The sequence below is a fragment of the Amphiprion ocellaris genome, chromosome 23 (genome assembly GCF_022539595.1).
Source record: "Amphiprion ocellaris isolate individual 3 ecotype Okinawa chromosome 23, ASM2253959v1, whole genome shotgun sequence".
Lineage (NCBI taxonomy): Eukaryota > Metazoa > Chordata > Actinopteri > Pomacentridae > Amphiprion > Amphiprion ocellaris.
This window is the reverse complement of record NC_072788.1, coordinates 19,703,483-19,718,293: the sequence shown is the minus strand read 5'-3', so window position 1 is coordinate 19,718,293 and position 14,811 is coordinate 19,703,483. Positions and strand designations below refer to the sequence as shown.

At 38.3% G+C, this 14,811-nt stretch overlaps 1 protein-coding gene across 1 annotated transcript in view; it reads left to right on the top strand.

The window, feature by feature from the left end:
• The first annotated feature begins 5,123 nt into the window (after window positions 1-5,123).
• The window catches only part of zanl (zonadhesin, like), a 35,739-nt gene continuing 26,051 nt past the window's right edge, over window positions 5,124-14,811 (top strand). The window contains exons 1-10 of the mRNA XM_055007759.1: window positions 5,124-5,269; window positions 6,852-6,877; window positions 8,595-8,744; window positions 8,885-9,150; window positions 12,224-12,308; window positions 12,501-12,653; window positions 13,160-13,327; window positions 13,412-13,509; window positions 13,608-13,686; window positions 13,799-14,788. Of these exons, the coding sequence (XP_054863734.1) occupies window positions 5,139-5,269; window positions 6,852-6,877; window positions 8,595-8,744; window positions 8,885-9,150; window positions 12,224-12,308; window positions 12,501-12,653; window positions 13,160-13,327; window positions 13,412-13,509; window positions 13,608-13,686; window positions 13,799-14,788 (2,146 nt within the window). The 5' untranslated portion in view covers window positions 5,124-5,138. The remainder of the gene's footprint in view (window positions 5,270-6,851; window positions 6,878-8,594; window positions 8,745-8,884; window positions 9,151-12,223; window positions 12,309-12,500; window positions 12,654-13,159; window positions 13,328-13,411; window positions 13,510-13,607; window positions 13,687-13,798; window positions 14,789-14,811) is intronic.

Below are 14,811 nucleotides of genomic sequence, written 5' to 3'. Positions count from 1 at the left end.
GCTATGGCTTAAATAGCTCCATTTATGGGTAAATAGACACCAGAAGGCAATGGCAAACCACTGCTGTATGATGCCAAGAAAAACCTGCTAGTCCAACCAAAATCTAGTCACAACAGCGTGTATGGGGTTACAGCCTCAAGAAGACTTAACAGCTCGCTCGGTAGGGATTTTCATGCACATCAGGTGAGTCCCAATCATCATCCTAAAACTGCTATGAAAAACATAGAAATCCTCAAAATCACAACATGGAATGTGAGAACGATGTACCAGAAGGGTAGAAAATGTGAAGAGGGAAGCAGAACGGAATCAAATAAACATCCTGGGACTCAGTGAAGTACGATGGATAGAAATGGGAAAATTTTCTACGGACAGCTACACAATAGTCTACTCTGGAGGTGACAGGCATGAATGAGGAGTTGGGATGTTAATTGGCTATTTGACAGTGAAGTCCATACTTGGATACTGGCCAGAATCAGACAGAGTCATGCTAATCAAATTGAAAGGGCAGCCATTTAACACTGCCGTGATTCAAACATACGCGCCCCTTAAGGCACATTATAAGTACTATACAATGTGCGCTACGTCTCCTCCGCTGTGTTAAAACGTGATCCTTAAACTTGAATTTAATTTTGGGGATTAGGTCGCAGAAAGCCAACTGTTGTGAGGACGATGGGTAAAGAGCTACAAATCAAATCAAATCAAGTGCCTTTATTGTCATTGGACATATCTACAATTAAATATGAGTGCATCTCCTTCGTGGGATAAAACGATCATAACAGGTAAGATAAAATATATTTTAAAAAAAATACTATGCAAGATATATATATACAATATATATCTTGCATAGTATATTTTGTGTTGGCAGAAAGGAGCATGCCCCAGTTCAGTTTGTGTGTGCCCAATCTTCTCCCACAACACATCGTAATAGAACTTAGTGTTGACAGTCTAACCCTAGGATGCAAATTCCACTGAACTTTTCAGTTTTTACTTTTGTTTTGTTAATATAGCGTTAGTTCACAACACGTCATCTCATGGCACTTCACATAGCAAGGTAAATATGCTTGCTTTCAAAGCATATAGTTACTCTGGATGGCATTACATTGGCCTCCAGTACTACTGTGAGGAACCTCGGTGTTATCTTTGACCAGGACATGTCCTTTAACTCGCACATAAAACAAATCTGTAGGACTTCCTTTTTCCACCTGAGAAATATTGTGAAAATCAGGAACATCCTGTCTCAGAGTGATGCAGAAAAACTAGTCCATGCATTTGTTACTTCTAGGCTTGACTACTGTAATTCCTTATTATCAGGTTGTCCCAATAGCTCTCTGAAACATCTACAGCTGATCCAAAACGCTGCAGCCAGAGTACTGACGGGAGTTAGCAAGAGAGATCATATTTCTCCTATATTGGTTTCTCTTCATTGGCTCCCTGTTAAATCTAGAATAGAATTCAAAATCCTTCTTCTGACATATAAAGCTCTTAACAACCAATCTCCATCATATCTTAAAGACCTGATAGTACCATATTACCCTAGCAGAACTCTTCGCTCTCAGACTGCAGGCTTACTTGTTGTTCCTAGAATCTCTAAAAGTAGAATGGGAGGCAGAGCCTTCAGTTATCAGGCACCTCTCCTGTGGAACCAGCTCCCAGTTTGGGTTCGGGAGGCGGACACCCTCTCTATTTTTAAGACCAGGCTTAAAACCTTCCTTTTCGACAAAGCTTATAGTTAGGGCTGACTGGGTGACCCTGACGGGGTGAGCTGGTGTTTTCATTTGCACAACTGACTTCCCCTCTTGACGTCCCTTTAGTTTGCCCCTAGTTATGCTGCTATAGGCCTAGGCTGCTGGGGAACCTCTCTGGATGCACTGAGCCCTTCTCTAACTACCTATGTATTTACTATATATACCATTATTGCATTACATTCACTCTGTTTCTTTCTGTGTCCTTTCTCCGAGTGTCCCTGGTCCCAGAGCTGGATGCTGGATGCTTCAGATGTGTGGCTGTGTTTTATGGTCCTTGTGTCCCACCCCCCCACCTCTCTATCTCTACCCCTCTATCTGTATCCCTCTATCTCTATCTCTACCCCTCTATCTCTACCTCTCTACCTCTTCTGTCCCTCTCAACCCGCCCGGCCAGCAGGCAGATGGGTCCCCCCACATTAGAGCCGGGTTCTGCTCGAGGTTTTTTTCCCTGTTAAAAGGGTGTTTTCCTTGCCACTGTCGCCTTTTGGCTTGCTCTGGGGGTCAGGCATATGGGTTCTGTAAAGCGTCTCGAGACAATTTGACTGTAATTGGCGCTATATAAATAAAATTGAATTGAAAAATTGAATTGAATTAAATACCTTACAAAGTTTAAACAAAGAACAGTACTCAGAGAGTCAAAACTGTTGCCAAGCACAAAACCGCCCAACAGGTTTACAGTGTACAATCCTGTGAATGTTAAAATGCTGAGCAGATTCTTGATCTGCTGACCTGATACAGTTCTTTACTCTTGAAGATCACAAGCTGTTTAATTAAATACTGCTGTTTGGTCCCTGGGTTGTAGCTGTAAATCCACACCAACTATCTTGTTTATTAAAACCATTTTTCTAAATCTGTCATTTTAGAATATTTTGGGGCAACCTGCCAAATGTCAATCTGAAATTCTGAAGTGGTGATTAGTTAATTACCTTGTCATCATCAGCCTCACCATCTACCTGTGCTACTGATCATCACTGACTGGACTTTTAAACATTTGGACATTTTTTAATAAGGCATATCTCGAGCACACAATTTCTGTAATGTTGTAAGGCTTGGAAATATATTTAAGAGTCAACTTCTTCTCTTAGGAAATTACTCAAAACTCACCCACATTTAAGTTAAACTTCAGACCCTGAAAATAAAACTGTACTGTACCTACAATCTTAAGTCACACCCATCGGATATTACATGGAAATGATTCAGTCAAGTGGAAGCCCAATACAAAGGTCCTCCCTTTAGAGGACTTTCCTCGTGTTTCAGTATCTTTATGAGTCTGGAACACTGACACACCCACCGTTGCACACATGTAACGATTTGTGTTGATCTTTTTACGATTCAAGTCCAGTCACCATTAACAGATCTGATGTGTTTAAAGGTTATTTTCATCAACATGATGCTTACACAGTTACCACCCATGTGACTCAAAGAAAGTCAAGCCATCAGAAAAGTCTAAATACAGAACAAAAAAGAAAGAACATTCTTGCAGTGAGGCAGACAGAGAAGCAATAAAAATGTAACTTGAATTTCATAATTCACAGTTAATTGTGATTATTAGAGATGTCCCTTTCTTTTAGAAGCTTTCAGTGGGATGTATTATTCTATCCCTTCACCACCAATAACAGGCCAAATCAAGATGGGGCCCAACAGGCTGATTGTCCATTATGCACAGACAATGGCACTTGTGGAAAAAAAAATCTTTCAGCATACAACTGATACAACTGATTTCAAGGTTAATCATGAATAAATAGCTTAATATTTTGGTTTTGATGCAACTGTGAAGAATGGATGTGTCATCATGTGTCCCCCTATCTCTCTGACCCTTTCTGTTAATTTTCAAATGCAGAATCATATCACTATCTTAAAGGCTAGTAAAAGGACACTGATTCATAAGTAGCAACGTCTTTGAGAATGTTGGGTTTGTTTTGTTACCACAACAGACTCAGATGACCCTCTTTCTCATCGTCAGGTAAAATCTGCAGTCTTCCTTCTCCACCCGTCAACTGAGAGTGAAACTAAGGAGTTTAATAGTTGAGATAAAACAGAGTCTAAGATTATTGTGTCTGGGTGTGTTGGCTGTAGGTAGATGGAAAATTATTTTATAGCCGTTCCCTCCCTAATGTCAGACCTCAGGTTGGATGTCACACAGAGTCTCCCAAAAATCATCACTTAATCCTAAAAGGTCATCGATCTGTCCATCTGTCATTATGTGGCATTGTAACTGCATACAAGAGAACTCTGTCTTTCATTTTCTGCTTGTAGTGACCTGAAAGCCAAACACTTGCAAAACCACGGTTCTTTCAAAGCAAGGATCAGACTGAAGCATGTCTCCATTTTACAGATAAAGCTCAAATGCTTGTAGCGTGAGCCAGAGGTCAATGTGGACATGTAAAGTTAAGTCACACCGGTTGCTAAGGACAACAAAGTTTGATGGTTTAACTTACTGACACAAAGGTGATACCCAAAATATGAACTCATATGACAACAGAGCAAAACGACACAGTAGATAGCCTTCAAGGTTAAAGTTGAAATCTGAGGACTCAGATATAGACTAGGTTAACTGTGTTGCTTGGTTTGAATAATGATATAACATAGTGATTGTTTGGATTCATCAAAAGCAGATCATGCATGGTGTAGTCTTACCAGAATATACTGTGTTTAAATGTTGACTGAAAGGTGTCATTATATATAATGCAGATGTATCAGATAGATAGCTAAAATACATAAACTTAAAAAAAAAAAAAACACTGCAGAGCAGAGATTTTCTGTGGATATTTAATGTAACATACACTGTCGTCAGGGGATGATTCCTTGATGCTCAGTGGTCCATAACCAGCAGCCAACATTTCTTTGACATTTGACACTGACATGTCTTCATAGTCTAAACAGCATCCATAAGGTAATCCCAAATAAGAGACTTGAAAACTGTCTTTTTAATCGGAGAAAGACATTGATTTTACTCAAGAATAAATATATAAAGACAGGAAAGTGTTGGGTTATCTTGTACATTGAAATGTCTGAGAAATTCCTGTAAGAGCAAAGCCTTTCCCTCAATATACATGCCAATACACCTGCTGAAAAGGTGTGACCATGTGATCAAAGTATTTTCTTTATTACACAATAAGCCCTATAATGTCTTCCAGTACAAGTTCCTATTTGTAATATAATGTTTGATGGGCATCCCCACCCTCCTTCTGAAGTGCTGAGAGATCAACAAATATATATACACTCACTTGTAGCAACACACATACACACCCACACCCAAAGAGTACACACCCTGCCCCTATCAGACACAGTTACACATTTACAGATTTTGCAATCTCATGTAATGCAGCAGTTCAGCATCCACATCACGACCAATAGATCCATCCCGGTTTCCAAGCAACATCCCCCTGACCCATGCCGAACTGCTATATAAAGTCTTCTGCTTTGTCCTCTTTCTCAACTATTCAGCTGGCCATGGATACTATCAAATGGCTGATTGTGCTGCTATGGATGTGTAGCTGCAGAATAGGACATGCAGAGAACAGGTGGGTCGCTGTTCAAAAATGACCATTTCATTTGGTTATTGATAATCATCTTTATTTATAATATCAAATTAATTAAAATTGTCAAAATTAATGATACAAAAGAACATAAAATACCCTTATCTTTTTTTTTTGTCAATGCACTGATCATTTTAGTTGGTAATCATTCAAAATGCTTTGTTTGCCCTTGCACTGTAATCTAAAATTATGTTGCAGTTTTTAATGCTACTGGTAACTATAAGTCAAAAAAAAAAATATTTCTTTTTTTTAGATTGATTAGTCGGGTAATTTAAAAATTTTTTTTAGACAGAACACTAATGTTCTAAGGTATCAGTGTACATCGGGTATCTTTTGCATTATTGAGTTTACATAGACTTTATGGAATTTTGGGTTACTTTTATTTGAAACCACATAATACTTTAAATTCTAATGTTGCTGTTGGAAAATTATTATATTATTTTAGTTATGTAGTCTACACTATTAATATTTTTAATTAATGGTTGGTTGTTTTTCAGTTTACATGCAATTTACAATTTAGAACAACATATGATAATATGTGTGTAATATGTGTGTAATTTATAATGTCAGCTATTCATGTTAAACATGACCAGTTAACCAAACATGACTAGTTAATCTCTGTGAGCCAAAATGTCTCTGATTTCAAAAAAAGATCTTTTTTTTTCTACTTATGCAATGAGCTGATTGCTTTATACAGTTTATTATACAGTCATTTACAGCACGCAGTAAAGGCTACTATTACATCATTAAGTTAGCAGAATATTTGGTGAAGGTCAGTATTTTCCTAGTGCACTTTCTGTGTTTCTCTGAACAAGGGTAGACGAAACTCATTAAAAAATAAGCTTAAAGTGAAATGAAATCAAACATTCTATTATTGCTAGCTGTTGTCAAAAGCAAAATTCAAAAGTAAAAAGATAGGGCTTGCAGCTAGTCCAAGAAAAAAGTGGTGCTTAAAAGCACTGGGCGTTGCCCCTTGGCAGAAAGTTGGCTAATCATCAGCAATTGGACATTTCTGGAGAGCAGCCAACAACAGAGCTGCATAACAGGCAGTATGAGATAAATTGAGATTTTTTAATAATACAAAGCTAGTCTCATGGACTCCCACAACACAAATATAGTGTTGGAAAATTGGCATAATATTTTGTCTTTAATTTCATTTCACAAACAGGACAATATCCCATTTTACAAATGATTGCCCCTTCAGGGTTCTTTCAAGGTCATGAATGGGTGGTGACTGTGTTGTTTGTTTTGATGAACTGAACCTGCTAAAATATAATACAAGAGGGATTTAAATCATTTTTCATGTTTCTGCAAGTTTCAAATTTGGTTGGACTGGTTGCATTTTTGGCATAGATATATCTGCACTTCTTATTTTACTCACATAAATAATCTGATATGCACCTGAACAGTAGCATAGATGTATGTTTTTAAAATATTAGAAGTCATTAATTTGTTCTTTGTATTACTTTGATATTGATACTTTCTCTCCTGACCCTTTTAGATTTCTGTACTTCTGCTTTCACCAGACTTTAATCTGCATCTGCTTCTGTCTTTTTCTCTTGTACAGCCTGCAGAAAATCCAGAGAGAAGATGGTATGTTTTTTTTTTGTGTGTATTTTTTTTTACACATAGCAATACACATATATATTTGGGATATCTGCATGGTCACACAGAGCTGAGACAGTAGCACAGTGAACAATCCACTGCAGCTACCACACTGTCCTTGGGATTGGTGTGGACTTTCCCTCTCTACAATTCCTTGTCATACATTACCTTTTTCACACAACCCAAATGTGTTAAAACAGTCCAAAGATACACAGTAAATGGTAAGAAACATATAGAAAAATAGTCATTACTCACTTTTAAGTAGTAACACACAGTCTGGTCAGACATACTGTGTTATACTTAAACTTGACATACTACTGCAGATAGAGAGTAGAGGCTTAGGATCAGTCACATCTCCCTATTTTATTTATAACATTTTGTTCATGTGACCAGAGTTTGTGGCTGGTTGATTTCAAGACTCCTGCATCAGGACCAGGAAACATTTTAACACAAGTGCTTGCAAAAGAGGAATGCGATCTTTACTGGGAATGAGGGTATATGTTGCCACCATTTGCAAATTTCTATTTTTGTTCTTCTCACTTGTACAATTTGAGGTCAGTTGTCTCACTAAAATTTCTCATCAGTGCCCTCTGACTGAAGAGAGTCGGAGTAGCTCATTAACAAGTTCATTTATTCCTCCAAATTATTTATTACGATCCAATCACAGTAATGTTTTTCAGGAACTGTTGAGTGTTTTTTTTTGTATATATTTGCTCTGGGCTTCACTTCACAGGTTGCATACAGGTTGTGATGTCTTCTAACCAGTCAAGGTTGTTGAAGATATGTTATATATTTGTGATTTCTACTTAATATCCTCATAAATGAACATCAACCCAAGATAAAGCATTAAAGGAAGATTTTCTTGTTGAAAAAAATGAAAACATACCATTATCATCCCATACTTCAACATGTGTTTTAGGTACTTAGAGAAGGCTTCATTTTCTCTTGAATGTTTGAGCTTCATTATACAGGCTGGTGAGTTCAGAGTTTGCGATAAAAATCCCAGTCTCGTTAAAGTCTTTCTGCTGTAAGTGCTGAGGGCAGCTAAAATCTGAGTTTATGGTGTGCAGCAGGAAGGATGATTTATGGCATCTCAACAGAAGAAAATCCTGGCCCTATAGACAACAAACACAACTGTGACATGGGAATGTGTCACCTACACAAGCATTTGAGAATAGACTTTCAATTGTGTAAGAGACTCTTCGTATGTATGAAAAATCTCTTGCTTATTCCAGAATTTTGGACTGACAGAGGAGGAATATGTAGGATGGAATTTTAAGCATTTCTAATGAGGAAACAGATTTTTTTCTGAGAAAACGTTGATTTCATCTTCCCTTTACCAGAGCTGGTTGACATTTAAACTAATAGCATTCTTGCTGTGAGGCAGCATTGATAGCATGTGAGCCGCCATTAACATTTACAGCTAGTTTGATCTCATTTTGTGTCCATTTTACCTAAAGCAGTAAGTCACATTAACCAAACTGTATATAAGCAAGTCAGTCAGTTATCCTGCAGAGGTTGTAGAGGGCCTGGAGCCAGATCCCAGCTGACTTGGGGCAAAGGGCAGACTACGCCCCACACAAGGTGTCAGTCCATCACAGGACAAACACAGAAAAACAACATGATGATAATCATAATGTCATTTACCTCTACAATAATTATCAGTGTTTATCTATTTGCCAGTGATGTCCTTGTGTTTCTCCAGCTGTAGTGATAACCTCCTGTGACTTCAACAACGACGGTGACCCATTCTGCAAGTTCACTCAGGACATCTCAGACGACGGTGACTGGACCCGACATAAAGGCCCAACCCCAACAGAAGGCACTGGCCCCCCTGGAGACTACCCTGATGGAAGTAAGCAAACCTTTTTTTTTTTTAAGTTTAACTTCTGTACAATAACTACACAATGATTATGGTCCTTTTAGAATTCTAGGATGGAAATGCTGAGTTGTGACTCTTGAATATAAGACTTTCTTCTGTGTCACTATTTGCAGAGGGTTTCTATATCTACCACGAGAGTGACAATGTGTCTAATGGAAAGAAAGCTCGTTTGCTGAGCCCTGCTATCTCATCATCTGCCTCTGAAATCTGTGTCCAGTTTCGATATTACATGTATGGTATCGACTCTGAAAATGTCCTGAGGGTTCTGGCAAAAACAACCAACAGTGAACAGGAGGTCTGGAGAGAGGAAGGCATTCAGAGTCCATCCTGGCTGAAAGGATCCATCACAGTGTCCAAACCCAGCAGTCAGAACATCAATGTGAGTGTTTCCAGATCAGTGCAGATGTTGCTGTAACAGTTAGAAGCGGGAACTTAAGCTAGTATTCAAAAAAAAAAGTCCATCATCGAGGAATTTTTGTCATAATAAACAAAAATATTGATTAATAGCTAAGACAAAAGTTCAAGTGAAAAATTAGCATTTTGCAACCTTTTTACATCAGTTTAAACAGTTTATGGAAACCATTTGGCAGCCTGGCCATGAAAAAGTCCCGCCCACTCAGTCACATGAAACATGAAGGCTAAAGCTGAAGAAAATGGGTTTCAGAGCATTTAAATGTCTACTTCTCCATTTGAATTGTCTGATTTTGCATTGAAATGTATTTTCTACAATTAGGTCTGCACCACATAAAAACTAGAAACATCCATGACTGCTCCATCTATCTATCCAGTATCTATACACTACTTATTCCTCATTAGGGTCATGGAGAGGCTAGAGTATATCCCAGCTGACTTAGGATGAAGGCAGTGAACACTCTGGACAGGTCACCAGTCTATCACAGGGCTGCATATAGAGACAAACAATCACACTCACATTCACATCTATGCACAATTTAGAATCACCAGTTTACCTGAGCATGTTTTTGGACTGTTGATGGAACGCATGCACAGGGAGAACATGCAAACCTCACACAGCAAGATGCTGAAAGGGACCAGGATGAGAATCGGGGATCTTCTAGCTGCAAGGCAACAGTGCTAAACACAAATGACTGTGCAGCCCTGCTCCTTCATTATACAATAAAATTGTATTTGCTGATAAGTTTATGAAATGCGCGAAAGTATTTCCGCATACCGAATGAATACAAACATCATGATTTAAATAGTCAAAAATAGGAATTTTGCATTAGATTTTAAGTAAAGTAGTTACAGTGGATTTTGCAGTCGCAAAAAACTCTTCAAGCTGTGCAATGTACACATAAAATCATTTTCATAAAACCACCTATTTTAAACAGTAAAAGATACCTTAATGGTAAACTCTGATTTTAATACAGTTAAAAGGACATTTGGAGATTTAGTTATTCATTAATAGTTTACTTGGTAGAAACAGTCACAGTTTACATAGATAAATTGAAAACAGCTATTCAATACAATTATCATGGTTTTTTTTTTATATAGCGTATTCTAATATGCAACATCAAACACTATTTATAAGACTAGGAGGTTAAAATTGGGAGACAAAGTACAATATATTAAGGTTAAAAAAAAGCTTTGGATGAGCAAAAGACATTTTACAGAGTGAAACTTTACAATTGCCACATGAAACTGCTCTAGTAGGTCGACTGCAAAACTTTGTACCAAATTGTAAGGTCATACTTTAAGTATACTACTTATCTGTGTGAAGTGCTCTGAGATGACTTGTCTTGTGACTCAGTGCAAAATTAAAAAAAAAAATTTAATCTGTTAATGCATTTGCAGAAAGGCCGATGAGCAAGTTCATGTAAATATATAAACTGTGAACATTTGTAGGAACAACAGTACTGGGCATTTAAGTGAGAAGTTTTGAGAAAACACACCAAACAGCCCATGTGCTACAGAAAACACACATTCATCAGATTGTTATCAGTGTAAACAAACTTATTTCGTATATTTGACTGCAACACTTATCTTTTCTTATACCTAACATTGTTTTTATTACAGCTGTAAAACAATCTTAGCATTAAGAGAATGCTGAGGTTATGGCAAACCAGAGGACAGAGTAATGATAACGCTCTGCACTTTAACACGTGTTCATAAAGTTTCCAGCAGTCACACCCTAAATAATAAACTTGAGCTGCTGTTTTGTATATACATGCAGTAACTGTTCAGCACTGATAAGTTTGGATTTTGAAGGCAGTGTCCTTTTGTACCTACTACGACTCAAACTGTGTCCCATGACCACAAAACAGGCTTATGCATTATTCTGAGTAGTTCATAATATTTTGGGACTCTTCTAGCAGAGTTAGTGTTGTTTTCTTTTTGTTTCTTTTCTTTTTTAAAACAATTTCTTCCATCACTCAAAAGAAATTTCTTTCCTTAATAGGAAGGCTGGGATAAATTTGTTTTGATATTGGTGTTGTCTTGTCAGCATAGCATTCATAAAACAAATATATCTGAATCAGACGATGCTGATGATGCATTAGAATCAGTCAGCACATATGATTCAACCTTACTGGACATAGTTGTTTGCCGAACAGAGCAGGTATTGGCCAACATGGCTGGGGGTTAGGGTTATATCACCATGTGTTGTTTTTTGCATGCTCTTGACAGAGCTTTAGCTGTGTTCTTGTGTTTTTAAAAGGTACATGGTGAATGTAGGCAAGGCCTTAATTTTTAGAAATTACATTGATTCATGTATACATAATTGGGATGATATCTGTCTGACATGCCTGTCATCTCCATAGCAGGGCCCTTACATGGGTCCCCCCATTTCCAAAAATGTCAGAGCAACTTTCAAAATAAGAATTATTTGGATGAAGCAGCCATAAATTTGAATTTCATGGGGTTACTTTCTCATGAAAAATATTCAAACTTCAAAAAATTACGTATTAGCACAAAATGCCAGTGGAATACTTGGCTTCTGGAGTCCAAACAAATCATCCCTGGAAGTATCACTGATAAAATGAAACGCACAAAGGCACTTTTTATTATTCAATCTGTAAAAGTGTAAGTAAAGATGAAAACATAGGTTGAGAAATGCCTCAGCTCCCTGCCTACCCTGCCTTTCAGACCCCTCATAATCAAAGCTAAAGTGCAAAGGATAACTGAGTGACTTGTGCTGCCTCTGCTTGTCCAGAAAATAGTAATGTTACTTACATTACATTACTTAAATAGTAATGTAATGTGCCTACACAATTAGGCTATGAGAAGGAACAAACTCGGCTACATTTAAATGTAGATATCTGAAGTAAAATGAAATTAACCTGACATTAATTGAACCATTTCAATTTTTGCTGATTGCCAAAGATGCCATGCCTACCCAAATGCTCACATGGAAATTCACTTATGGTTGTCTAATAGGAAAATTGCATGTTTATGTTGTCATGCAGGGGCATAATGTTTTCCCTGTCTGTCTACAGATTGTGTTTGAAGCTCAGAGAGGCTTTACCTCTTCCTGTGATTCAGCTCTGGACAACATTGTTATTACTGAAGGAGCATGTCCAGGTGAGTTCTCACACCTGCATGCAATTCAGTTCAATCCAGTTCAATTCAATTCTATTTTATTTTATTTATATAGCGCCAATTACAATTCAGATTGTCTCAAGATGCTTTACAGAACCCATTTGGCCTGAACATGCACACACATAGATAGATAATTATTGTTGCATCTCTGACATCTAACTATTTTGTCCACAGCTTGTGTTTCTGGCTGTGATTTTGACACATTGGATGAACTGTGTGGATGGGCGACTCACACTGACAATCCTGCAGTGTTTGGCTTTTCTCAATGGATTGGGGCAACAGATACTGAAGGTACTGGGCCTGATGACGACTTCTCCAAACCAGGATGTAAGTAATTTCTCTTTTTTTAGGTCTCAGTGGCAATATATATATAATAATTAAAAAAGCACTTTTCCCCTATCTAAAACATTTTCAGTATGCTCTGGCATGTCATTTTGTATGCATTTTTTCATCACCTCTGTATTGTATACAAAAAAAAAACTCTATTATTTGTTTTATTGAGTCTTAACCTGTTTTTTTGAATCTCCAACGATACACAATCTACATTACATTTTAGTATTTACATTCAGAAATCTTAATTAGTGTATTGGATAGTTATTGAAAAATAGACAATAGACAACCGGTCAAATCTAACAGGAAACAGAAATAAAGTGATAGGGATTGGGAAGGGGAAGAACAAGTTTAGTAAAAATTGTTAATTTTATTGGAGATTTTCTGTTAAATGTATGAATATTACTGTGGCATGAGAATGAATCGGCAAGTCTTTAATTCATTAATTTGAATTGTTTTGTTTCTTAAATGGCAGTTGTGTATTTTGATGTTTCCATATGTAGTTGGTGCCTACATGTTGATGGATTCTCTGGATGTCATCCCTGGAGGCAGCGCTCAGATCAGAAGTCCTCTAATAAACCCTGCCTCTGGATGTCTGGAACTCACCTTCCACTACTACCTGTATGGTACCAGCACCACCATGGAGCTCAGCGTCCATACCATGACCGAAAGTAAGGACTAACTTATTGTCCAGTGCAAACACACACAACACAAAAATGTTTGTTTAGCTTAAATGTACTTTTTCTGTTTATAAGCTGGGAGCCTTGGACCTGCCCTTTTTCGTGTCAGGGGAAACCAAGGTCAAGGATGGAAGCCTGCAGAGGTCCGCTACATAGGAAGTGATGCTATCCGGGTAAATAGATATCTAACTAGCATTCTGTGTCTCTGTATGCGTATGCATCTGCATACAGGCTTACATTAACTTGCTTGCCAAATTTTTGTGCATTTCAGTTTGTGATTGTGGGTACCTATGGAGAAACTCCTGAGACAGATATTGCTGTGGATGCTGTGTGTGTCATGACCTGCGAAGGTGAGAAACTGACCAGACGGAGTTCTAGATATTCTTGCGTCATCAAAAATATACACTATCTGTATCAATAACAAATGTTTTGTTTGAGAAATTATCTGCCTTTTATTTATAGGTCAACCAGCAACTCCTCTGCCACCAGTAACGAATCCTGGACCAACTACACCTAAACCAACTACACCCAAACCAACTACTGCTAAACCAACTACACCTAAACCAACCACACCCAAACCACCAACTCCTGGACCAACTACACCTAAACCAACCACACCCAAACCACCAACTCCTGGACCAACTACACCTAAACCAACTACACCCAAACCACCAACTCCTGGACCAACTACACCTAAACCAACCACACCCAAACCACCAACTCCTGGACCAACTACACCTAAACCAACTACACCCAAACCACCAACTCCTGGACCAACAACACCTAAACCGACTACACCCAAACCACCAACTCCTGGACCAACAACACCTAAACCAACTACACCCAAACCACCAACTCCTGGACCAACAACACCTAAACCAACAACACCCAAACCACCAACTCCTGGACCAACAACACCTAAACCAACTACACCCAAACCACCAACTCCTGGACCAACAACACCCAAACCAACAACACCCAAACCACCAACTCCTGGACCAACTACACCTAAACCAACAACACCCAAACCACCAACTCATGGACCAACAACACCCAAACCAACTACACCCAAACCACCAACTCATGGACCAACAACACCTAAACCAACGACACCCAAACCACCAACTCCTGGACCAACAACACCTAAACCAACTACACCCAAACCACCAACTCCTGGACCAACTACACCTAAACCAACAACACCCAAACCACCAACTCATGGACCAACAACACCCAAACCAACTACACCCAAACCACCAACTCATGGACCAACAACACCCAAACCAACTACACCCAAACCACCAACTCCTGGACCAACTACACCTAAACCAACTACACCCAAACCACCAACTCATGGACCAACAACACCTAAACCAACTACACCCAAACCACCAACTCATGGACCAACAACACCTAAACCAACAACACCCAAACCAACAACGAAGCCACCAAGTATGACATTTTTTAATCAAACA